Below are 25,905 nucleotides of genomic sequence, written 5' to 3'. Positions count from 1 at the left end.
GCTTGTTTAGCAACACATCACTGCAGGTGCATATATAACAGGGAACATCTCCAGCCAGTGAACTACAGAGGACCTGAGCCAGAGTCCAACCACTTTTACCTCCCGTCTTGAAGGTGATGGGCAGACATGGAGTCACCAGAAATGGTGAGACTCCTGCAGCAGACAGACGTCAAATAACCTGTTCTCAGCTGTGTCTTTCTCAAGAGCTTTAACAGTACCCAGTCTAAACGCTAAATGATAACACTGGCTATCATTTAACCTGGAAATCTAATTATTTTTCTAACTACCCCTGTGCTGGTTCTTGTTTCAGTTCTTGGGCAGTGAGTGCTGCACCTGGGCTCACCAGGCACATTGTTTTCACGTGCCGAGTGCCACCGGCAGGACACCGGTCTGCTCTCTCCTGTCACGGGTACAGATCTGCTCTGGTCCTCCTGGCGCCCGTGGGTGCACATCCTCCCATGCCACTGCCGAGCCACCACCCACCACGGGGCTACAGCAGCCCCTGGCTTTTAAACTGGTAGAAATCTTAAAAAAAAATCTATTGGCACAGAAAAAAAATCTCATTTTATTTGTGACAGTAAATTACCTTAAGGATGAAATAGAGAACAAACAAAGATGTCACTGTGGAGAATGCCGTGCACTGCCAGCATGCCTGGAGCCCTCTGTTTCAGCAAAAGAAAAGGATAAGTAATTCTGAGTACGCAGCAAGGTACATCCATAAAGACTCTGCCCAGGTTACCCATATATTAGGACTCATGCAAAAATCACAGGTATTCACACAGTATCAAAGTGTCATTTCCATAAAGACACAAATACCTACAGTGTATCTATTAGAGGAACCATGTTCCTTTGCCCTGTAGATTGAATTTTGCCTGTGGGTTTTGTCAGATAATTATTATTTTGCACTAGTTTATTTAAGCACTTACTCATCATTGCCAGCGCATCAAATAATGAGTTCTGTGTCCCCAAAGATTAAATAGCAACATGCTGCAAAATACAGGGGAGGAAATATAGTTGAGCTTTGCAAAGTTTTTAATTAACATTTTGATGCTGAGAGAGATCACCTGAATAGTGGGACATTTCCCAGACGCAGCTGAATGTTGCACAGGATTATTTTCATTCTTAAGGGCAACCTTATGCCTCCTTGTTAAGATAGGTGAGAGAAGTTACTTGCATCCCTGTTGGAGCCACACGACCATCCCGCTTCTGTTGGGAACAGGACAAGATGGATGCGACAGGGCTGTCAGTACAACAGGTACAAAATAGCCCAACGCAGGGCACCTGAGCTGTTAAAAGCCCTGGGAAAGAGAGAGATCGCTTTCTCTGCCTCAAAACAGTGGCCACAGCATGGAAAAGAGTTTAAAGCATTGCCCTTGCCTTGCACCCCGGGGTACAGCCTGGTGCTCTGCTGTCCCTTTGCACGGAGGCTGGCGGCACTGGTGCACCAGCGATGCAGACCCCCCTCCTGCCCTCACCCCCCGGGGTCCCGCAGTGCCTGGCCACGGGCAGCGTTGCACCAGCTTGTCCCCCAGCACTGGGGCACTTTACACGTGAGTGCGGCAGAGGCGCTTCCTCTGTGGGAGGAAACACCCAAGAGACCCCACCGTGGACCCCCCCCTTGCACCCCTACTTTGTCGGTGTCCTGCATCAGCCAAGGCTGGCGGGATGGCTCAGGGCGCTCGCTGCAAACCAAGCACCAGCATGTGCTGGTCTCAGTGTCGAAGGAAATCTGGAGGGAGTACAACAAGCTGCACGCAGAACAACCTATGAAATCTGCATTACTTCTTGGCTTAAGCACGGCCCTTCATCCCAATGTACCCTTCCAAGCAGGAAGGACATGATGCCAAGAGTGTGCACGCACACCCACGTGGGGCATCTGCAGGATTCGGCACGCCGGCTGTCAGGAGCCGAAGTTAGTAGGGCAATATTACCAGCCTCTAGTTCAAGAAAACCAATTAGGTGCACAACGGTGACTCGACAAGGTGTAATAATGTGATAAAAATTGGGGAGACTTTAATTGTTGATTTGCTTTCAAAAATATGCAACCCTTTAATGCAGCCCCTGCTCTACCTGGCAGCAAATCATGTACCTGGACCTAAAATGTCGCTAGGGGTTGGAGGAATTACAGGCCAGTAGGCTTTGTATTTGTTCCTGGAAAATGTTTTTAAATTGTGATTAAAAATAGACTAACGGAGCACAGATGGGATGACATGGATTCCGTGAAGGAAAATGTGTCAGCCTCTCCAAAACGTCCCCAATACTGCTCTTACTTCCAACAAGAGGTATGGCTTACTTGGGCTTGCCAGAGGTCTGAGCAAGGTGCAGTACTAAAGACAGGCAAGAGGCCAGGAGAAGAATACCGTTATGGAAAAAAACCAACTCAGAAAACTAAGGGGACTTAATCCTCAATTTTTCGTGAACACTACCACCATGGATCTCATCACTGCATATGTTAATGTTTTCCACAGTGATCTGGAAAGGAGAAAGAACTGGAAAGCAGAGCCCATTTTGCAGATGACACAGAGGGGAGTTAATTGAATCCAGAAAAACCCGTAAGCACCTCAGAGAAACCTAAGCCAGGGAACTGGGTGATGAGTTTGTAGCTGAATATCCACTTCAACAAACAAATAGTGTAGCACACAAGTTTCACGAGTGCAAAGCTCAGCTCCAAAGCCTGTGGCAGTCCCTACCAGGGTGGAGGTGAGCTACATTAAAGAGAAAAAGAGCTCCTGTAACAAATAGGACCATGTGAGCTACGAACAGGGGATGCTGTATCCAATTTTGGTAGCAAATGGCATCGTGAGAAGACCTGATTGTAGGAGACGCTCTTGGAGTATCTGGTCTGCCAATTAATTATCAGTGGGAGGACAGGGACAGGGAGGAGGCAGTAGCTGTGGTCCATTTGCCTGGGTGGCGATATTTCATGTTGCTCAGATGAAGTTCTGGGGACCTTGCATGTAACTCAGTAAATAAAGGGGATTGCATGGAAGAAAAGTCTGACCCCAGCTGCTGTTCCGTCTCCTGCCCTCAGTGTCCTGGGCTGTGGGATGTTGCCCAACTGGACACATGGCCCCTGCAGCCTGTGTGCCCGTGCTGGGAGCTGCTCAGTAAAATTGCACAGGTTGCTTGGAGGGTCCTGGGAAGAGGTGCAGGGTGAGCAGGGAGCCTGCAGAAACTACTGGATTTTGGAGCAGGAGTGGGAAAGGGACTTTCCAGAGGGACCATAAGAGATGGCTTGGGAGCCGTAGCCCCGCAGGCTCCAAGGCCACGGTGTGCCCCAAGGCCATGGAGAGTGGCACGGCCATGCAGCGTGGGCTGGAGGTGTTTACCCACAGCTTGGGCACATGGAGCAGCCGTGCTCCCTCGGCTGCCGCTCCACGAAACCGTGGCCCCACAGCAAAGGCCTGGGAGGGCAAATCAAGGCAGGGCGGTGGCGGGGGGGGGACAAGAGGCAGGAGCTGGGTCCGGGGAGCATGGCTCCAGTGGGGGTCCTGCACTACACCCGGTGGTGTCCAGCACCGCCTCCTTGCTGGAGAACGGACTTTACTTGCAGATCCCAGCAAAACCACTCCAACCTCTACCTTTTTTTTTTTCTCACCAGCTGCTGCACCGAGGGCTGCTCGGAAGCATGTACGGCACAAACCTTGGCAGAGAGCACCCTCCAGTGGGCACTGGGAGGCCACTGGGAGCCCCACACCTGCTGCTCGCTGCACAGTGGGTGCAGGGGGGACCCAGGCATCCGGGCAGCATGGCAGGGACCCGGGGCGAGGGGTCCTGGGAGGAGCTGGAGCAGAGCAGCTCCAGCCCAGAGCTGCACCCACCGCGTCTTGCCCCGGTCAGATGCTGCCCATGGGGAGCACAAGCTTGATTCACCTCCGCGGCTGTGGGCTCCGGCCAAGTGTTGCCCTTGGGGTCGAGGTCTTGGTGTAGTAAGAAGCAGTTCTGCAAAAAAACGCAAGTTTGACTGTTGGACGCTGAACACCAGAGGCATCGGTCCATCCGGTGTCACTGCCCTGGCTTTATAGACTTCCAAGAGTGCCTCTGGAGTGGACAATTTTGTAAAGAGATGATGATCCTTACTCGTATCGCCAGATGTTAAGTGAGAAGACACAAGGCAAAGACATTTACTGTCTTGCCCTTGCAGTGTGTGCACCTGGCAGTCAGCGTCCCGACAGGGTTTGCAAGGCAAGGGCAGGAGCGGGCTCCCCAAGCTGCCCACCTTGCTGGGACTGCAGCAGACCCTAAGGCTGAGTGGCTGCACAGCAGCTTGCAGGAGTCCCCAGCAAGCAAGAGAGCAGAGGAAATCCCAACCATACGAGGCATCCGGCAGCCCTCACTGCCAAACATGTGTCCCCCTCCGTCCAGCTCGGCATTACGTCAACTGCGGGGCGAGGGCGGCCAGGCGAGGCTGCTCCTCCGCCGCCCTCGGGGCTCTGTGCTCCTCGACGTGCCTCCTGCTCCCTCCCCACTGCTCCTCTTGGCTGGAAGCAAAGCAAAGGCCAAGCCAGCAGCTGTCCGAGCCGGTGCGCTTTGGCAAATAGCTTAAAAGCTGCTGCCTGGTTCTTGCTGCAGTGGGAGGCCCCAGGACAAGGAGGGGAGAAGGAGAAAGGTCAGGTCCCCCTGCTAACCCCCTCCAGGATCCTGGCATCCCCATCCCCTGCCCCCTCACCAGCAAGTGAGACTCCGCCAAAGCCCTGCTACCCAAAAAAAGCCTGCCCGAGGCATCGCCTCCAGGGTATGCCATGTCCCCTTCCTCCGGGGAGACGCTCTGCTGCGGGGTGGAGCAGAGCCGGAGCAGGAAAAGCATCTCCCGCAGCATCTGGTTGCAATCAATGTTTGCAGAACTGGCTAAGATCCTTCCCGGCCAGTAGCCAACTGAGCTGTTTCCCACAGGATCCTGAGCCCATCACTCCATGCGCCGGGGTTTCACACGTCCATTACAGAGAGTTGCATCCCTGGAGCAGCGCCTGGCTCCCAGCTCTGCCCATGCTGAGGGGTCCGGCCCCGGCAGAGAATCGAGACCCTGCACCTGAAGGGAAATAACCTGGCGCAGGCACAGGGCTACACGGCTCCCGCACTGTTTCCCCACGGGATTTCTCCGCTGGGGCTTGTCCAGCAGTTCCAGAGCCGTTGCAGGGCTGTGGCTGCTCATTTCCAGCTCTCCTGCCCTGGCCAGCCCCACTCCTAATGTAATGATCATCATAATAATGTGGTGACTTCATTATGCAGCTTACTTCATGTTTAAAGGGTCATTTTAGTTTTCTCACGCTAAATAGTTGACAGAAGACTTAAGGAAAACACACTCCATTTAGGAAAAAGCCAGTTTAAGTTGCTAAGCAACCAGATTTTGTGATTTATTAAGGCTTTTGCGCTGTGTGATGGTTTTATAAATCCCCTGGCTCCCAGAGTCAGGTGATTACCTGAGGATCTCTGCTTGCACTCGATGGCAAGGTGTTCGGACCTCTCCAGCTGCAGAGAAAGGCTTGAAAATTAGGCCAAAGGCACACAGAAAGCAAAAGAAAGAGCCCTTTCCACTTACCAGGCTTAAAGTCCTCCTGCTTGCTAAGCCAGCCTTGAGACCTGGGAATGAGCCGAAGCGAACACTGAACACCTTAGCACTGCTGCCATAGCAAACCTGCATCACAAGGCAGAGCAAAGGGAAACCGCCTCGAAACCAGAAGAAAATTGTATAAATTCATGTTTAGGTAGGGTTCCCTGCCTTCATCCCTGACCGCTGGCAGGATTGTGTCCAGGTGTGCATTGCAGCTGTTAGGAAGGACATTTTAAACCTGGCTCTTGAATTTTGCTCTATAAGGAAATCTCAAAATAAGCAGATCCCTGTTGGAAAAGCCACAAAAATAGGCACATTGTCCATGTGTGTTCTTTCTCGTTTGGCAGTGCTGGGAAGGGCGGGTGGGCTGGGGATAGGAAGTGAGCAGAGCAGAGCAGAGCGGGCTCCCTGCGCTCAGCACAGCCTGTTCTTCCCCACTAGACCTGTACCACTGATCCTGATGGGCTCCAGATGCTCTCGTTACCCGGAAGATGATTCATGATCGAGGACTGACCAGGCCAAAAGAATTGGGCTGACTTCACCCTCTTTACCTCCTGGCGGGATGTGACCCCCGTGCCTCAGTTTCCCCAACTGCAACACACAGAAACCTGCATGGTGCTGGCAGGGGAGGCGTCTGAACAAAGCTACTGTGTGGTTTCACAGGCAGTATGCAAAAGATGGCCTCTCCCAGGGAGGGGTATATGGGGAGACATGCATTTGTCTGGGGTAAATCAGTTCAAACCTGTGACTGCGATGAGGTGTTGAATTTGCCCTCCCCAGGTTAACCTCTCGTGCTGGAAGAGCTCGCATTTGAGGCGCCAGTCCACACCCATGCATGGGGACTTCTGCACACAGTGGAAAGCCAGCCCTCTCCTCTCCATCATCTTCGCACCGTCTCCGGCAGCTGCTCCGCTCCCCCCAAACTATTTCAGGGGGGCTTTCATGCTCCACCTTCTGTCCTGTTCAGACTGGGACAGCTCTCATCCCCCAGGCTCTGCCTGCCACGGCCCCCTGCTATGGGGCCAGGCCAACCGGGTGCTTGTAGGCTGTCACAGCTGCTCCCCAGCCAGTTTGAAACACCAAAAAGAAGCCATCCTGTTAGGCTTTCAGCTACCCCTACCCCACACCTCCCACCCCTGACACACCGCTGTGCCACATGTGTGCGCATGAGAAAGAAAACCCAGGCCAGGCTTTTGCTTCCCAGGATTTGGGCTCCATCCCTGGCATTGCAAGGATCTCACTCCCACACCGCCTGCGCCCTTGGCGAGACCTGTGTGCAGTGGGTGGCTCCCTGGGGTGGCCAGGCTTGAGGTGGGCTCATCCCTGGTGACACCTTGTAAGCTGTAGGAATGCACCTGCGGGGAAATCCAGGCAGCAGAGTGTGAACTTGCAGCTACAACATAAAGTCCTGGAGCATCCTGAGCAGGGGAGAGAGCCGAGCCCACCAGTGCTCCTCAGCTCCTACCTGCTGCCTGAACTTCATCTGGGAAGGTGCTGACCACCATAGTCTCATCAGCCCAGGGAAGAGACAACGTAGGAGAGCTCCAATAGTGTCCTGGAGAAGACACTGTTGAGCTCTCATCACAGAGAAGAGCTAAGGGGCACCTAATGAAGCTAAAAAGGTGGGAAGGGGAAGGGGAAAGGGGAAGGGGAAGGGGAAGGGGAAGGGAAGAAAGCAGTGTGTTCTTCTCATGGTGGTAGCAGGCCTGTGGAGCTGGGCTTGGATGCACAAACATTTACACGAGCCCAAGCGGAGCATGAATATCTCAGGAGCTCTCTCCATGCAGGGAGAAATGGCATCCAGCCTGGGAAATTCCCGGTAGGAATTCCATTCCTACTCTGCCCCAGGCAACTGGGGCTGCTGGGGACAGGCTGCCAGGCTAGCTGGATCTGGGGGTGCACCCACCACAGCTGCTTTTCTCTTGACTATTGCTGCTGCACACTGCCCAGGGCACGTGCCAGCACAGGGGCAGATGCAGGCAAGGAAGTAGTAAGTACATTTTCAGATTAAACCTGGCCTCAGAGGCTCTTCCAAGCCACAAAAGGGTTCCCCATCCCTCCCGCCCTGGCACTGTGCTTCCAGCCTGTGTGCCGTCCTGGGGACACCCGTATAGCCACAGGAATATGCTGCCAATGCACATTTTTCTTACTGAAGGGGAAAAAATATTGGCATGAAGAACAGATCAAATAAGAACATATTAAATTTAGCCTGGTTAGGGAAGAGTAAAAGGCTCCTCAAGTGCTGGTGGGGATCCTGCCCTCACTGCTGCTCTTGCCTAGGATGCCGAGTTCCTGCACTCAGCTGGAGCCTCCCTGTGAGCAGCCTGGCCGAAGGACTGGAAAACCCAACTCATCCCCCTGTGCCTGGCACCCTGACCCTCGCTGGGCTTGTCCCTTGGCCTGGACACAAGCAGGGGCAAACAGCACTGGGTCACTCAGTGGTGTGGCCCCAGAGTGGTGTACAGACCCACTGTGGCCGTAAAATGACGCTTAATAGTCCAGGGACCTGAAGGAAGAGGCTTCGGAGGCTGCAGCGAAATGTCCTTCCAGGTGCTCTCCCTCTGCCGGGAGAGAAAGCAGCCCCACACCTCTGCTCAGCAGCTTTGCCTTGCCTGAGCTCGAACCCTGTCCAGGACCCTGCCCAGACCGGGCTGCCCGGAGAACACGCAGCCTGCAGTGATTCGGGACACCAGCAGCCAGTACATCTCGGCAGCATCCCATTGCCACCCCAGAGGGACGGCAGGCTGCAGACGGCTTCAAACAAACAGGGGAATTTTTGCCACTGTGGGCCAGCACAAATATTTGCTTTAGTGTGCGCTGGGGAGAGGGGGGACGGGCGGAGGAGAGCAGCTGCTGGGGGGCCAAGAACATCCACGGGAGAGGAATGCCAGAAAAACGCGAGATGAATGTGCTTCCCCTGCTGCAGCTATCGGGCTTCTGCCCTTGCCCTGGAGAACAGCAGCCCCAGAGCCCCCCACCCAAATCCCAGGGGAGCTGAGCCGGGGATCCGGGGGAATGCCTGCACCCCCCGCCAGCCCCGGCCTGGGAGGAACCGCCGATGATGGGAAGCAGGCACCGGGCGGGGGGGGATGCCCGTGCCCTCCCGGATGGTCGCCGGGAGGGAAGAGCCGGCACCGGGGGGTGGCCGTGCCCCAGCCCCAGCAGTGCCGGCGCCGGGGGGTCCCGCCGGGAGCCAGCCCGGAGCGGACCCGCCGCTCCCCGCAGCGCAGCGCGCCGGGTCGGGTCTCTCCCTCCCGGCTGCCGGGATGAGCCCCCGGGCCCCGCCGCCGGTCCGAGCATCCCCGAGCGGGGCCGCCCCTCCCTCCTCTTCTTCCTCCTCCTCCTCCTCCTCCTCCCACCGGCCGGCCCCGAGCCCCGGCGCCGCTGCCGGCCCAGAGCCCTCGCAGCCGCGGGGCTGGCCGGGGGGCAGCCGTCCCGAGCCGAGCCGGGCCGTCCCGACCCGAGCCGGGCAGGACCGAGCCGAGCCGAGCCGGGCCATGCCGTTCTACAAGCGGAGCGTGGTGGCGCGGCGGGGGCGGCCGGCGGTGCCGCTGGCCGAGCTGCGGGACGCCTGCAGCCTGGCGGCACTCACCCTGCTCCGGCAGCTCGCCGACCTCTGCGGCCACTCGCTCGCCCTCCTGGGAGACATCGAGGGTCACGTCCTGGCCTTGGGTCGCCGCACCGGGCGGCTGCACCGTCGAGCCGCTCGCCTGCAGGCGCTGCTGCGGGGCCGGCCGCTGCGCGGGGCGCACGCCGCCCCAGGTAAGGCGACCCCCGGCCCGGCCCGGACCGACGCCCCCGGGGGGGTCCCTGGGTCCCCCAGCCCCGGGGAGGTGTGGGGGGGGGGGGATGCGCGGCCGGGGGGTGCCACCCGTCAGGGCTGCCACCCGCTCCGAGGGGGATCCCATCTCCCCCCCCCAGTGCAGGGGGAGGGGGGTTCTCCGCCATCGGTCCCCCCGATGTGGTCCCCCGCATCCCCTCTGCGGGGTGGGTGACCACGGTGGCTCCCGCCATCGAGGTCCCCACTCTTCCGTCGGCAGAGCCGGGGAGCGGCGATGCCACCGCGAAGCCCTTGTCGTCCCGGTCGCTGGGCAGGCCGGGGGAGCGTGCCAGCCTGTGGCATTGGGGTGAGGCTGGGACAGCCCAGCAGCAGCCTTTCCCTCCGCCTGGCCTTTATTTTCCCGCACGCAGCGGGCATTTTCCAGGCTGACGGCCAAGCACGCGTTTCACGCTGCGTCCCCGATTACCGGGGCCTGTTTTCTGGGAAAGCGGGAATGCCGGGCTGCGAGAGCTGGTCCGCCCCGCCGTCCTTGCCTTGGATGCTTCACCCCCATCCCAGGGCAGGGGACCGAGGTGGCCGTCCCCTCACTGCACTTTCAGCCAGCGTGTAGCTGCAGGTCAGCGCGGGGCAGGTTTCACTCGGGGTTGTGTGTGGCCAGGGAAAATGACAAGTTGCAGCCCAGGCGTCCTGTCTGCTCGTCCCCTCTCCTGGCAGCGAGCGGGGTTTGTTTTTGCCTGGACCGCTTTCATTTCCCATTTCAAGCGTTTTGGTTTGGCACAGGCTCCTGTGCTGGGTCAGAAGCGGGCAGCCTGTTTCAGAGGAGCTTAAAATAAGCTCGTTTTGGAATTGTTTATAAAAGTTTATTTTAAAAGTCTTAGCGGGGCGGGGAGGGGGAGTGTTGTTCGAGCACGTTTTCCCCAGAAGCTCAGTGCATTTCTCAGGCCCTTGGCAAAATGCGTGCCTCTTGTGCTTTCTGCAAACCCCCTTGCAAGTGCTGTTTTGCTGCTCCGTCTATGTGGAGCCATGGGAAATGACTGCCAGACCCTCGCAGCGTGCTTCCCGGATGCAGGGAGCAAGCGGAGCGCTCAGCCTCGGCCTGGGAGATCCACCGCTCTTGCAAATGCTGGTGGAGTAAATCAGTTATCGGGGTAAGAAGAGGCTCCCACTGTCCTGTGCATCGGCCGGTAGAGAAATGAGGGGACAAGAAGGTACCACCGTCGCCCAAGCTGACCCGTGCACAGCACCAGTGCAGCGCCAAACCCTGCAGTGTCATCACCCCATGTGCTGGACCGGTGTCTCCCGGAGGAGGAGCTGGCCGTGACGGTGACCAGATGGTCCTTCGCCGCCCGCGTCTGGCTGGCAGGTTGGGAATGCTCTCTGTGGCCACAGGAGCCTTGTGTGCTGCCGTGGCGGCTGTGGGAGGCGGGTGGGATGGTGTGGGGGACGGCAGGGACGGCTGCAGCGCAGTGAGGGTGGGAGGCAGCCGCTGCTGCACGCAGGTTGGGTTTGTAGCCCCCGGGTTGCGTTTTCAGCTGCGCGTCAGTGCCGTGCGCCTGGAGTTTCTCGTAGAGCAACATCACAGCTAGTTGCAAGCAGTGTGCGTAACGCAGCTGGCAAATAGTCCTCCCGTGCTGCAGCTCCTCATCAGAATACCATGAATATGCATGTATGCAGATGTGCAGGGATAGCTCTCTCAGCTGGCTGGCTAGCTGGGAGTCGGGGGTGCGTAGTGATAAAACTGCTTTGATTTTTTTTTGTGGGAATAGCTGGGGCAGTGTGAAGTGAGAGGAGCTGTGCCCACTGCACCTCCCCTTCACCCCTGCTCTGGTAGTGCAGAGACTGGGGGGGGGGGGGGGGGACACGACTTGCATTTCTTCCCACACCCCAAGGGGAGCACAACACACCCACCCTCCTACCAGCTCCTCATCCATCCACCACCGCTGTTCCTGCAGCCGGTGGGATGCGGGAGCCTCCAGCTTTACTGAACTCTTTACTTAGGGGAAGAACAAAATTCCGATTGCTGTTTCGGTTGCTGTTTGTTTTTCTAAGAGCTCCAGCATCAGCCTGTCGCAGGGGAATGGTTCATGTGTCTGGAGGATGGAAGCTCCTTGCAAGCCCCCGGTGCCCCGGCACCACGGGGAGAGCGGAGACAGCCCAAGGCTCCGCAAGAGCGCTTTGCACTGAGCTGCGGCACTGTGCAGAGTCCCTTGAGTGAGGAGCAAATACTTAACAACACCCCACTCGGGGTTTGGGTTTTTTTTTCCTTCTCGTTTCCATTTCTTGAAGAGGATCCGATGGCAAAAATCACATTTCTCCTCTTAAACCGGAACAAAACCCCAATGTCTTGTCCCTGGGAGATGCAGGGGAAAATGACCCAGGACCAAATGCGCCCTGGTGTAGCCTTTATGCAGCCAGTGGTGTCCGGGCGACATGTTGCAGCTGGCCTGACAAGCTTGTAAGGACAGTGATGGTTCAGGCCCTGGGAGCGAGCGGGTGCCATCCTTCCCAGGCAGGGCTGGAGCCAACACCAGCCCGGCACGGCGCCGGCTGCAGCACCTGCTCGCTGCAATCTCCGCTGAGCCGGGTTAGTCTCATCCTCTGCCTCCTCGCTGACACCGTATGGTGGGGATCAGAGACTTCTTGGGCCTTTTGCAGCAAGTGGGATAGCTCCAGGCATTGCCAAACCCCAGCTAGGAAACCTCAGCCGCGCTGCCTGGGGGGGAGGCAGGGCACGGGGTCGGCTGCCCAGCCCTGAATGGCCAAGCTCGCTCCAGCTCAGGTCGGCACGGTCCCAAGGATGGTCCTCACGCCACTTTAGCTCCTGGGTCTGGGCATCCGCAGTTGGGTCAGGAGCCTTTGCCTGGCTTTGGTTCCTCCCAGGCAGGTTTAAAGGTATCCAAAAGCCGTGGGTCTCCTCGCCGGTAAGGGAAGCCCCACGGCTGGGGAGCTCGGGTCACCACTGTGCAGCAGGATGTGTCCGTCCATCTGTCTGGAGGCTGTGAGCCGGTGGGAGCTGCCTCATCTTCCTCATCAGGAGGGGGAGATGCTGGTGTAGCAGCATTGCTGCCAGACAAAGGGCCGGGGAGCACTTAATCCGACAAGGCAGCGTGGTTGTTTCCAGTGCGAGACGGCAGCCAAGGGCTGTCAGATTCCTCAGCTCTTATTCATCGGCAGTTGCGTGAGAGCGGGGAGGGTGCGCGCCTGTCCCCGGGGAGCTGGGTGCATCCTGCCCACCGGCACATGGAGGCGAGGATGCCGGGGCTGGGCGCGGGGGTCCTGCTGCGGCCGAGGGCAGAGCAGGGACCAGGCTCCCCATCCCGCTCCCCTCGGCACAGCCACATCTCGGAGGAGTGGCACTGAATCTGGCTCTCCTGCCAGCACTTGGCACTGAAGGTGGGGGCTGCTTTGCAGCCCAGGAAAGCCCCTGGCACTCTGGCTTGCTGGGTCTCATGCTGATCCCCAACCGGCTGCCATCCTGCCTGTCGGTGGCTCCATGGACATTGGCTGGGTGACACAAGCCAGTGCTCCTGGCTCAGCCCTCTTCCCTTGGGACCCAGTGGCTCTAGAAATAAATCTCAGCAAAGAAGAGGATGGGGGCCTGGCGCCGAGAGCTATTTGAACCATCGTCCCTGAAGAGCTGCGGGGATGGTTCCCTGGAAGAAACCCCAGGCTGTGCTGGCAGGAGGAGCTGTTTACTGCTCTTGCCGAAATATGCAGCGTTCGTCGTCCTCTGACCTCCCAGCCTTCGTCTTGAAACAAGCCATCGAGATAGGCAGAGCTGTCAGCCAGACCCAGGGGCTGCTGCCCCCCCGCACCCTCCACCCGGCTCTCTCCTCACTGGGTGGGTAAGGGCTGGCACAGATGTTTTCCCCCATATCTTCTCACCTGTTTAAAAAAAAAACAACAGGAAGAAAGAAAGAAAAAAAAAAACCCCTTGCTGACTTGCTCGAGTGTCCTGCCAGGCTGGAGTGGCTGGGCTGTCCCTCAGCCCCAGGCAGAGCCACTGCTGGGGACAGGGGCTGCAGCCACCTCTCACAGATGTGACCACAGCCCCAGGGGTGCACCCGTGTGAACCTACCAGCGGCCCATGGCTCCATTTTGGGGGCCAGGTAGCTGAGCCCTGCTCCCTCTGGCCCCGCAGCCACCCTCGCCAGCTCCTCTCCATGGGGTCAGCGCCCTTCAAGACGGAGCGAAGGTGCCGGGAGTGGTGCAGAGCTCTCGCCGTGCAGAGCCACGGGGAAGGAGACACCCCAAACCCAGGGGACGAGAAGGGTTGGTTCAGAGTGAGATGTGGCCTCGATCCCCGCTTGCCAGCAGATGCTGCCCACAGGCACGGGGAGAGTGGCGCTCTCCTCCCCGGCAGCCCTGACCCGCTGCGGCCAGCACCGCCGCTGGGAAGGGGCATTTGTCATGGGGCAGCTCTGAGTCTCCTTGGCCGTCAGGACAGGCTGTGGCAAGCGCAGGGTGAAGGCTGCTTGCCCCCGCGGCAATGCCAAAGCAGTTTGCTGAGGTCCCTGCCCTGGGAGCCCAGCCTGGCCACAACCCGCTGCAGCCTCCTCTGCTGGGCAGAGCAGCCCCCAGAAACCTCCCAGACCTCCAAGAGATTTTCTCTGCCTGCTTTTTTCTAAACCAGCGGTGATTTCAGCATCGGAGGGGAAAGCACAGCTTCCCCAAAGGCTGCCTCTGCGCAGGCGGGAGGCGGGAAGCTGACCAAGGCTGGGATGGATGGCTTCAGCTGCCAGAGGAGGGGGAGCCGCACCCTCCCTCTTAACAGGAACCGTCTGCGGGAGCAGCTGAGCGAAAAGGCGGATAAATGAACAACGCACGTCTCCCACCCAGACCCGCTTTGGCTGATAGCCCTCCTCAGCGGTGGGCTGATAGCCGCTCTCGGAAAATGCATGCTGCAGGCAGCACGGTGGTTAGGAGGAGACACCATCCCTGCCTTTCAGCAGCTTCCTTATGCCGCTGAAGTTGCTGCAAGGAAAGAGCAGCCCCAGCTGGGCTTTGCCACCCTCCGTGATTGCAAGCCCCCCGCCAGCACACCCTGCCCGTGGTCGTGCGGTCCCTGCAGTGCCTGGCCCCGCCTGGGGGGACACGCTCGGGACATCTTGGGAGCTGACGTTGAGGGTGGCATCTCCAGTTCGTTGCCGCAACCTCTCTCCCTTCTTGCTGGGGTTTTGCTGGGGCTGGGATTCCTGCTTAGATGGACCCAAATCCTGCTTCCGACTGGAAGGATTTTCACCCTTGGGTAGCATTTTGAAAGGATTTACGTGAGAGCTGATCCGGCTGGCGGTCTTTCCTCAGGAGCTAGGCTGTGGCCATCAGGGGCAGCAGGTCCTCGGGACCCCCGTCACCCAGCAAGAAGTGCTCAGAGGCACGAAGGAAGGTGGGCACCACTGTCCCCTCGCAGCCTTGCACATCCCTGGTGTTCATGTTTCCTCCTGCCTGGGCCAGTCCCTGCAGTGTGGCTTAGAAGAGAGACTCCTTTAGTACCAGTATTTCTGTAGTAGAGTGGTTCCTCTTAGGAAGCACTTACCACATCACATCGGCTGTGAATATGGCAGCAGTTACAGTGCACAGGAACATGGATTGGCTTCACATATGTGTCTCCAAAGAAGCTTGCGTCATCTTAAAGCAGTTTGAAGGATGCATTCATCTCCATGTGGAAGCAAGAGTTGGAGTTCGCTTTGGCAACCCGTTTTCCAGCTGCAGAGATCTCCTTGATGCTTGGGGCAAGAAGAGGTGTGAGCATGCAGGCAGGACCACTACACGTGTGCGGGTTGTGCAGGCAGCGAGGAGGAGCAGAGGGTCATTTTGCTGGCTGGATTTCTGGTAGCGCCCAAAGGGGCATCCTGACTCGCAGAAGGGCGCGCTCTTTCAGCCGGGTGCTTTGTGAAGCACCAGTAGCTGGTGGGGCTGTGTTTTGGAAAGCAGGTGACCAGGTGCTGGAGGGCTCTGTCCCACCTCGAGAGCATGCTTCTCGGTGGTGCCAGGCGCTGGACCCAGGCGTGACGCCACAAGCACCCGCACTGCTGTGGACCAGCGGCTTGTCCCCCAGTGCTTGCTGTTTGTAGGACTTTCCTAGTTGGCAGATGCCAGACACTGTGCAAACCTGATGGACCATATCCATACAGCACGTGGTGCCACTCCTGAGCGCAGCAAAGGTCATCTTGAGACCGTAATGACTGAAAGGCAGGAGCCACTCACCCCAGGGCCAGGCTCCCCACTGTCAACCGGGGACTGGGACGCATCCGGCGGCATGGCCAGGGCTCTTACCCCTGTTCCCAGGGGTGAAATACATGGGGCCAGTGCATGGAGTGCCCCATCACAACCCAGCATGGGGCACGGGGCCACATGCTGGGGCGTTCAGGGCACCCCAGATTCCTGCCCCACATCCTGAGCCCAGGCCCGGGCTCCCAGCGAGCAGGGATTTCAGGAGTCCTGGCAGCACCAGGCTGCTGTGGCACAGCGGGGCTGGCAAAGCAAGCAGGGTGCCTGGCTGGCAATGCTCTGGCACCCGTGGGTGCCAGCTGGCTCTGTGCTGCCCACCTGCCCATGCCCTCAGACACCTCGTGGGGGCAGCCAAGGCGTGGGGAGGGGATGCCAATGCGAGCTGCCAGCAACAAGTCCTGTCCCCAAACCCCGCAGCACCCCAGCAACCAGCATGCTCCCCCACAGCCCCCTGTGTCCCAGTGTCCCTCTCCCAGCCCTCACTGTCCCCACCTCCCAGCTGATGCTGCCCTGTCCCTTGCGTGGCACTGTGGCCAAGGGCAGAAGATGCCACCCTGTCCCCCAGCCCGGCTGCCAGCCTCCCCACATGCTGCTGTGGGTGCCAGGGCTGCAGCTTGTGCCTCCAGGCAGGCCAATGGCACCCCCACCCTGACAACCCTGTGCAGTGGGGTACCCCGTGCATCCCCCTGAGGCACATTCTGTGGCCTCGCTGCCACCCATGGGGGGCTGTGGCTGTGCCTGGCAGTGCTCAGCATGGCCCAAATGCCACCAAGGGCTCTCTTGTGCATGCTGGGCACCCACTGCTTCACTCCTGATGGGCATGGGGGTGACACAGGGACCTATCAGGGACCTCTCCTGGCTGCTTAGGAACCCATCAGTCCCTTGAGGACTCATATCCAGCTCCCAACACAGTCTCCGCTCCCTGGGTACGTGGTGCCCAGCACCCCGCAGCCGCTGGCATGGGGCTGGGCAGCACGCTGGCCGCTGCGCGCGCACGGGGGCTGTTCGCTGGCAGCACAAAGCCTGGATTGAGCGAGAGCTGGCACGGCGCTGAAGGGGCCGAGTATGCTGGCAGGGAGAATCGGCTCTTCTTCTTCTCACCCGTGCCAGCGGGCTCCACCACCCTCCTCCTGCGCTCGTGCCTGGCAGTGAGGACAGCCGCCCGCCACGGGCACCGAGATGCCGCTGGCGGGGGAGCAGGCTGGTGCTTCGGGTGCCGGCAGCGGCGTGTGCGCGGTTCTGGGTGAGTACCCGCCGGCATGTCGGGGTGATGGACCCCCTTCCACCGGAGCCCTGACCCCCAGCGCAGATGCCAGCCTGGCACGGTGCGATGGCTGGCAGCTGGTTGCAGCTCCAGGAGCTTTAGTGGAGCTGCCCGGTGGTTGGGGGAGGCTGAGCGTGGTGGGCAGTACGGAGATCAGAGATTGGGAGCGGGTCGTTAGCTCCTAGAGTTAATCTAATGACAGCAGATCGAAGCAGCCGGGAGGAACAAGCTAATTCCCCCAGTTAACCAGGCAATGGCTGTTAGCGGCAATTTTCCTCCCTTCCCAGCACCTCAAGTCACCAGCCGCATCCATACTGAGCAGCGCAGCCCCAGCGTGAGCTTGGATCCTGCCTCAGTGTCCCCGTGGCTTGGCAGGAGGATGGGGACAGCAGGGCACCCTGCATCCCTGGTGCAGGGCAAACACCATCCTCATGCATGTGCTTATGTGTCTGAGCGTGCACACATGCGCCTGTTGCAGAGGCAAGGGGATCCTGCACGTGCAATGGGTGTCGGGATCTGCGCCGCCAGTGCTCCATGCTGGTTTCCCTTGGAGGAGCCTCAGCTGGTCTGTGGCTCTCACGGTCTCTGAAATCCCGAAGGAAAGGGGTTCCTGTAGCTCGCAACAGGCACGGCAAACTTATCAGCCCCCTGCCTGCCAGGGCACTGAGAGGGGAAGGCAGCGCCTGGAGAGATGCTCATGGGTTGTCTTGCCGCGCTTGCTCCTTGCACAGTGAAATTGTGGGGTCTTTGCTGCTGTGGGGTCAGCCCTGAGACAAACCCCATGCATTCGCAAGATCCCTGCTCCAGCGCCCTTTGCTGTCCCTTGCAGCTCACTTGCTGCACCCATGGCTGCCAGCCCCAGCCCGTCGCTGGACCAGGGGCTGCCCAGGCTCCTTCCCTGCCTGCAGCACTGGGGGCCAGGGCTTTTTCCCAGCAGTTGCTGGCACCTACCCGCCTGGCAGGGCTTGCCCGTCGCCATCCCGGGGGCTCTCACGCGGCCGCATCCTGCCGAGCAGAGGGAGCAGATCTCTCTTTGCAGATCCAGCTAGTGGGTGCACCCTTGTCTGGTGCACAGAGAGGCTCCCCGGCTCCGGCCGGCCCCCCGGCGCGTTCCCCCTCCCCACGGTTGCGGCTGGCAGCCGGCAGCCTCCCGGGTGGTCCCGGCTGTCAGGCAGCGCGTGGGCTGCCGGGGCCACCTGCGAGGGGCTGCCTGTGTGGGACCGGCTCCCTTCCTGGCCGTGCTGGGAGCCCAGCCAAGGCGGGGGGGGGGCCTGGATGGCTGCCTCCCCGAAGGCCGTGGGGTGCAGCCGGCCTCGGGGGTGCTGTGAGGCCAGCTTTGAGCTTCTTCAGGCTGCTCCCCAGCGAGCCCTGGGGCTGATGGCTTTGGCAAAGGGCTGCCGGGAGGCTGAGATGCTCCAGCTCATCCCATTGCAACCCACGCTAGGAGAGAAACCCACGGGCTGTGGGCAGCCCAGGTTCGGGCTGCGGCTGGACGAAGCACAAGGCCCTGCTGACTGGTGGGTACCCAAGCGAGCCGGAGCGGAGCGAGGGTCTCTGAGCTCCTCCAAAGCGGCTGACGGGAAGGGGTTGATAGTGTGTGTTCATCCAGCAAGTTGCTTGGCAGGCTTTGCCCCCCAGGCCCAGGGTTGGAGATGATGTCTGGCTGTAGGAAAGCATGCGTGGCGGTAGGAAGGAGCTGTTTGCTCCTTAAAATCCTCCAGACCTGCCTGCACTGTCTGGTCTGGAGGTGGCAGATCCATCTCGTCCTGCAAGCATGACCCATGTGCGGGCAGTTCATGGCTGCATGTCAGCTCATGCTCTGTGCAGCATTGCCAGCACGCCAGGTTCGCCTGCACCCAAGCAGTTCATCCACGCATGTGACGCATTTCAGCTGCGCCAGGCTTGCTGCCTGGCATCCTTGCCCTCCGCTGTCTCACAAGCAGCCAGGCAGCATCTTGGACACAGCAGATCTGCTTGCGCACCACGTTGTGAGCACACACAGCCTTTCCAAATGTGCCCAAATCACTGCCTGAGTGACGGGGCCGTACGCCCAGGAGTTGTTTGCCAGAGCTGGCAGCCAGGCAGAAGCTGCCAGATCATTTCCTGAAGTGGCAGAAAAAGGCTAACGGGGATTTTCTGCTGCAGCAAGCAGAATGGGCAGCAGGAGCATGAAGCGAGGCTAATGCACACCTGAATTGGCAGCAGGTGCCTTGGGACGAGGGCTGTCGGAGGGTCCCTGCCAGCACCAGTGCCTTCCCTGCCACAGCCCATGCCAGCTCCATGTGGCCGTGCAGCCCCGTGGCTTTGCAAACCCTCTTTTCCTGGTTTGGCTGGGATGGGCTGTGGATGCCTATGCTGCGTGCATGGGAATGGCTTGTTTCATGCTTACGTGGAAAGCCCGAGGGCTCCCGGCGCAGGGCGCTCGGCTGGAAGAAGTCAGTCAGGCAAAAGGCTGGGGGGGATTTGCGCTGGCGAAAGCTGCCTGGTGGCCCCAGGTTTCTGCTGACCTGCAGGACAGGCACAGCAGGAGGTAGGGGCAGGTGGCAGGATGGCTTGCCTGCCCCACACGTCGCCCTGCTCCCCCAGGAACTCTCCAGCCCCAGGGAAGGGCCGTGCCTAAGGGAAGCCCCTGGGCAGACCCAGGAGCACTGGGCAGGCAGCGAAGGGCAGGTTGGTGGGTCGAGGGGCAGGTTGGTGGGTCGTGCCAGGCTGCCCATGGTGCCCATCAGCCTGTGCCAAGACAAGCTGCCCGTCTGTGCTTTGGCGATGGTCTCCTAAATCCTTTCCCCAAGCCCCCCCAGGAGCGTGCCTGAGCCCAGTGCTCTTGCTACAGGCTTGGGGAGCACTGTGGGGCCATCCCGTCCCCACAGACAGGCAAGGGGGACTGCTCGAGCTGCTCCGGGCAGGAGTTCCGAGCAAAGCCCTTCACCTGGCTGCCTGATCCCTATTAATTACAGGAGAGGGGAGGCTGGCGCTGCCCACGGCAGCCACGTGGGCTGGCATGGCCCGACGGCACGGGTGGTGGGTTGGCATCTCCTCTCCAGGGGTCCCACCGATCGCGCCCCTCGTTGCGGCTCCCGGGACCTGCCAGAGGGATGCCAGCTAGCAGCCGTGCTGTGCGGGGCAGGCTGGCCGGACGCTCCGGCCCCGCTCTGTCTCCATGGCTCCGGCATCCACAGCAGGGACGTGTAGCTATATCTTTAAGAAGGGCCTGGGCTGGGGTGGGAGAAGCGTTTCCATCCAGCCTTTCTCCCAGCAAACCTGGATCGAGTTAGCGTTAGCGAGCGAGCGAGCAAGCAGCGGAGTTGGCGCCGTGGCTGTTCCCCCGCTCCCAGACGGGGTAGCTGCCAGCTCACCCCTTGAGCGGCCATGGGGATTTGGAGCAGCTGGTGGGGCACGGGGCAGCCTTTGTCCCCCGTGGCCCCGGTCCCTGCAAAAAGAGGAAGAGGAGGAGGCAGAGCTGGGTACGTAGAAGTTTCATCCTTCTCCCCGCCTGCTGGGCTCACTGCCCCGCTCCAGGGAGGGGGCTGGCAGCACCGCAGGACAAGGGCCGGGAGCGTGGTGGGTGCACGGCACGGCACGGCACGGGATGGGCAGCCGTCTCCAAAGGTGGGTGCTGGCAGCGGGCAGCCCCAGGGCTTGCCCGGACAGCCAGGGCTGGCAAAGCTGCCTGCTCGGCTCCTTCTGGCTCCTACCCACACGTGCTGAGCGATGAGGATGGCGGGATGGGACTGGCTGGGCGCCTCATCGCCTGTCATGCAAGGGCTCGCAGCGCCGGGATGCACCGATGGTGACAGTGGGCAGAGCCCCATGGGGGGGATACAGTGCCCTCCGCTCCCTGGGCAGCACCCACGCCCGTGCCCAGCCCTAGGGCTGGATGTGTCGTTCTTCTTCCTCCCCACCCCGTATGGCTGGGGCAGGGAGCATCCCCAGGACCCCCATGGGGAGGACAGTGCCCAGCGTGCCCCTGTGCTGCTGCCCGCCTCCTGCCGCTGTGGGCAGAGGTGCTGGGGGATCTGGTGGCCATGCAGGGGGAGATGCCAGTGCCACGCCTTGCACCCCACGTCTCCCGTGATGGGCTCATAAATGAGATAAACCAATGATGGCATCACAGCACATGGTGGCAGTCTGGGTCTGCGCTGGTTCTCTGGCACAGCCGTTTTGGGGTGCATTCAGTTTTCCCGACCCAGAGGAAGCTCTGGGTGGCTGGGGATGTGGGTGCAGGTCGTTGGGGTGATTAGGGCCGGGGTCCCTGTGTCCCCTGGGCCCAACCTTTGCGTGGGAAGCAGAGGCCTTGCAGCTTGTCCTGTGCTGGTGGCACAGTGGCCATCAGAGGACCCCGTTGCTGAGCCCACGGTGTGTTTTCCCTCCCCTGAGCAACTGGGGAGGCGAGGGGGGCAGAGCCATGGTCCTGAGCCTGGAGAAGAGCGTGGCCATGGCACACCCATAAGCTCGCGGGGCACCGTGATGCCGAGCTCTGGGGCTTGGGGCGCGTGGGGTCGGCGCACGGGTGCAGCCCCTCGCAGCTCTCGCTCCCCCAATATGCCTACCCTGTCCGTGGCTTCATGACGGGCTCCAGCAGGCTGCTGGGGACATGGCTGCTCGGCGGGAGCCAGGCTGCCGGCTCCTCCAGCCGTGGGCAAACCAGGAGTACGGAGGGCACCGCCGGCAGTACCCAGTCCCAGGGAGGACGGGTTAGTCCCCGGCGCGGCTCCCGGGACACGGAGCAAGGAAATATGTTGCTGCGCTGGAGGAATCCCAGGAATGCAGAACCCGGAGGGGACGCGAGGTGGCACGGCAGTTTCAGCCCAGCTTTTCCCTCGCTGCAGGCAGATTCCCTGCCAGGGCCAGGCAGGCCTGGCCGGGGCAGCTCGGCGGTGCACGAAGGCAGGAGGTCACCTTCAGGCGGGCAAGCGGAGGGGCTGCCGGGCGTGGGGCTCCGCGTCCTGGGCTCGGCTCTGCCTTGCAGCTCGGCCGGGACCCTGCCGCCGGCCGTGCCCCATCCGGCACCCACTCCGCCGGGACGTGGGACCCCCTCAGGGTCCCACACAGCCCTGGGAGCGAGACGGGTGCTGCCCTGCGCAGCCCTGGCCCCGCTCCCCCAGCCACAGCGTGGCCCCGAGCCGTTGTTCTCCAATGAGCTCATCTGCTTCGCTGGTTATTCTTTTTTAACATGGTCTCTTGGCCAGAAAATAATCAGCTCGGCCACTTAGCGAGCGTTTACGGCTTCTTCAAAGAAGCTGCTTTCTCTGCCAGGAGAGGGGCTACTTTGGAAACGGGGAGCTGAGCTGAAGCCCGTGCTCAGGGCTGGATGGAGCTGCCGGTGCGGGCTTTTCCCCCCGCTCCCCACCCGCAGCAGGCAGCCGGGGCATGCCGGGGTGCACTCAGCCGCTCGCACCCTCCTGCCTTCACAGGCCCCGTTGTGGTGTGTCCCCCTGCTGCGGGTGGGAAGGACCATCCGGGAGCCGCTTCGCAGCACGCGGGAAGCTCGCTTGGGCTGCAAGAAGCGCGCAGTTGGGAAAGTGCAGGCGAGCTGCATGCGCCCACAGGGCTCGGAGGAGGACACGGGGTCTAGGGCTTCACCCTAGATGAGATGATGAGTAGCTCAGAGTGATGAGTAGCTTGTTTGGCTCCCTGGGACAGGGTGCGGAAAAACAGGCGTGCTGTCGAATCGTGGACCCCACAACCCTCAGTGGAGCTGTTTGCAGAGGTGCCGCTGCAGCCTGGCTCGACAATAGTGTGCCTTGGCTTGGCTGGGGGCTTGGGGGAAAATATCTTCTCGATGGCATTTCTGCAAACCACCCCAGGCTCGCCTCGGTCCTTCGTCTTCCCAGAGAGTGCGCAGAGGCCAGGGTGAGGTGGGAGTACGCCTGCGCTGCCCACAGCTCCTGCCACAGCCCCACTGTGGGCTGTCCCCGCAGGCTGAGGCGCTGCTGCAGCTCTGCCCCGGCACGGGGGCACGGCACAGGGCTGCGGGAGCCGGGGGTGCCACCGTGGGGCCCCCGCACCGCTGCGGCTGTCACACCCACCTGCTCCCACATCAGTCACACAAACCGCTCCTTGCGCCAAGTACTGATCCAATTTGTGGCTGTTTCCATAACAACCTCCCAGCGCTTTCTGGTCCTTTCTGTCGCTACGCGGCTGCTGAGCTTCGGCATGTAAGGGATGCTCCGGCCTGGGACGGAGTGAGCAGCTGGGCTGAGCCATCACCAAGTACCTCTGGCTCCTGGGTGCAAAGGGCTGCTCGCTTGCTGGAGGCCAGGGCACATCGAGCAAGTTTCCCCTGACCTGGGAGTGTTTTTTTCCCCATCAGTGGGATGTGGTGAGGTTTGGGCCGGGGGAAGAAGAAGCTCAAGGGCAATAGTTGATCCAGGCGTGCAGCCCTCTTGGGGGGGGTCCCTGAGTGTAGCTCAGCCTTGTGCAGATGCAGTACTGCCCAGGATGCTCAGTGCCAGGGATGGGGCCCCTGGAGGTGCTGGCAGCCAGAGACACCCCCCTTTCTCCTACCAGAGACCCCATTGCCCACAGGCCTGGCTCTTGCAGTGTCCCATGGCTCTCACAGAGGCTCCCCCCACAGGATGCCAGCCCCAAGAGCTCACCCCACATCCTCCTGTCTCCCACTGCACCAGCGCACGGCTCAAGCTGCTTTCGGAGCTGCCATGCTCCCTGCCCTTTTGCCTCCATCCACCCCCTGCTCAGCCTCCCACCCCACAGGGCCAGCCCCAGGACCTCCCCCCAGTCCCACCACCCTGTGGGGGCTGCAGAGCCCCATGCCCCCCACCCACCCCCAGCCCCATCACCCCAGGGGGCTGCCCAGCCCCAGGACGCCCCCCCCCCGAGCCCCATCACCCCAGGGGGCTGCCCAGCCCCAGGACTCCCCCAGCCCCATCACCCCAGGGAGCTGCCCAGCCCCAGGACCCCCCCCAGCCCCATCACCCCAGGGGGCTGCCCAGCCCCAGGATGCCCCCCCCCAGCCCCATCACCCCAGGGGGCTGCCCAGCCCCAGGACTCCCCCAGCCCCATCACCCCTGGGAGCTGCCCAGCCCCAGGACCCCCCCCAGCCCCATCACCCCAGAGGCCTGCCCAGTCCCGGTGCCCGCCCCCAGCCCCATCGCCCGGGGGGGCTGCCCAGCCCCGCGCCGCCCCCGGCCGCCCGCCCGCCCGCCCGCCGGGCCCCGCTGCCCCCGTCCGTCCCCCGCAGCAGCCGCCATTGGGCGCCCGCTCGGCGGCCCCGGCGCGGCGGGCGGGCTCCGAGGGGGCGGTCGGGCCGGCGGCCGATGCGGCGGGGGGGGGGCCGCCCGGTGCGGTGCGGTGCGATGCGCTGCGGCCCGGCTGGGCCGGCCCGGCCCGGCCCGGCCCGGCGGCTCCTCCTCCCCGCTCGGCGCGGCGGGGCGGCGCGGCGCGGCGGGCCCGGCGGCGGGGGAGGCATGGAGCCGGCGGGGAGCGGCCCGGGGGCGGCGGCGCTCTGACCACCTGGGCCGGGCGAGCCGCGGCGGAGGATGGGCAACGCGCAGCGGAAGGCGCCGCGCAGCCAGCGGCGGGGCAGGATGCGCTCAGCAACAGGTACCGGGGGACGGGACGGGGCGGGACCGGGGACGGGACCCGGACCGCGACCGGGACCGGAGCCGCTCCCCGCGCTGCCCCCGCCGGACGGGATGGAGCCGGCGGCAGCGGCAGGGGAGGGGGAGGCTCGGCCTCTGCCGCGGCGGCCCCCCCCCCCCCCCCCCCCCCCCCCCAAGCCCCAGGCTGCCCGTCCCCTTTGGGTCGCTTGGAGGACACGGGGAGAGGTCACCTCCAGCTGAGGCTTGGCCTCGCTGGCAGGGACGGCGAGGGATGGGGCTCGCGGTGGGGCCCACCACCGTCCTCCGGTGCGTGGAGCAGGTGCTGACCCACACCCCGAGCTGCAGGGAGCCAGCCCCGGGCAGCGGGGAGCCAGCCCCAGGCAGCGGGGAGCCAGCTCCAACCATGGGGAGCAAGCCCCGAGGTGCAGGGAGCCAGCCCCAGGCAGCGGGGAGCCAGCCCCAGGCAGCGGGGAGCCAGCTCCAACCATGGGGAGCAAGCCCCGAGGTGCAGGGAGCCAGCCCCAGGCAGCAGGGAGCCAGCCCCAGGCAGCGGGGAGCCAGCCCCAACCGTGGGCAGTCAGCTCCAACCATGGGGAGCAAGCCCCGAGGTGCGTGGAGCCAGCCCCAAGGTGCAGGGAGCCAGCCCCAGGCAGTGTAGAGCCAGCCCCAACGGTGGGCAGCCAGCTCCAACCGTGGGGAGCAAGCCCCAAGGTGCAGAGAGCCAGCCTCAGGCAGCGGGGAGCCAGCCCCCAACCGTGGGCAGCCAGCTCCAACCGTGGGGAGCCAGCCCTGAGGTGCAGGGAGCCAGCCACGGGCAGTGGGGAGCCAGCCCTGGGCAGCAGGGAGCCCTTGCACTTGCTGGCCCTAGACGTGAGTCCTGCTGAGGCAGGGAGCCTGTGCCTGCACGGCTCCCCCAGTTCCCTTTTCCCACCGATCGTGAAGGTAGTGGGTGTCTCTGAGGGACCTCATACCACAAATTTTCTAAGGAAGGCAGAAAGCCCTGCAAATCTGCAGGGGTCATTTGGGGGGAGCAGGGCGAGCATAGGGCTCACTCTGAGCCAGGAGCGGGCAGCTGAGTGCAGGTGCCCTCTGAAAAAGCTGGGTCGAACAAGCAGGACCTGTCCGGACACTCCTTTGTCCCCACCTGGCTGGCCCAGGCAGTTCAGCAACCCTTTCCAGACACCAGGGACTCTGGCTCCCCTTCCCGACCCAGCCCAGCTCCTGGAAATGCCAGAAGACCGGAGAGGCTGGGGTCTGCCACGGCTCCTGGCTCAGGGCCCTGTCTGAGGTCTGTTTCCCCGTGTGTGCCCTGGAGCACAGCGTGCCGGACTCTGCTGGCCCCAGCTCCCGCACCCACTGCCCTTTGGCTGGCCGCTGGCTCGAGAGCCGGGACGTGGCAGTGCGGGCAGTGGCAGGGAGCTGCCAGCCCTGGGAGAGACCTCAGGAAAATAGCTTAGAAGCTGCAAGAAAATGGGGAGTGATTGTCACAACCCAAGTGACTGTCACAGCTTAATAA

The 25,905-nt window shown here is 61.7% G+C and overlaps 1 protein-coding gene across 5 annotated transcripts in view; it reads left to right on the top strand.

The window, feature by feature from the left end:
- The first annotated feature begins 8,989 nt into the window (after positions 1–8,989).
- NHSL2 (NHS like 2) overlaps positions 8,990–25,905 on the top strand; it is a 36,930-nt gene continuing 20,014 nt past the window's right edge. For 2 of the 5 annotated variants that reach the window (XM_029997205.2, XM_029997204.2), the window contains exon 1: positions 8,990–9,313. In XM_029997205.2, the coding sequence (XP_029853065.1) occupies positions 9,049–9,313 (265 nt within the window). In that variant the 5' untranslated portion in view covers positions 8,990–9,048. Of the gene's footprint in view, positions 9,314–16,727; positions 16,807–24,258; positions 24,391–25,905 lie in introns of those variants that run through there. The other 3 variants (XM_029997208.2, XM_029997210.1, XM_029997209.2) reach the window with 3 other exon arrangements.

Source organism: Aquila chrysaetos, chromosome 21 (assembly GCF_900496995.4).
Source record: "Aquila chrysaetos chrysaetos chromosome 21, bAquChr1.4, whole genome shotgun sequence".
Classification (NCBI taxonomy): Eukaryota; Metazoa; Chordata; class Aves; order Accipitriformes; family Accipitridae; genus Aquila; species Aquila chrysaetos.
The sequence above is the reverse complement of the archived record's forward strand: the minus strand, read 5'-3'. Positions and strand labels throughout refer to the sequence as shown.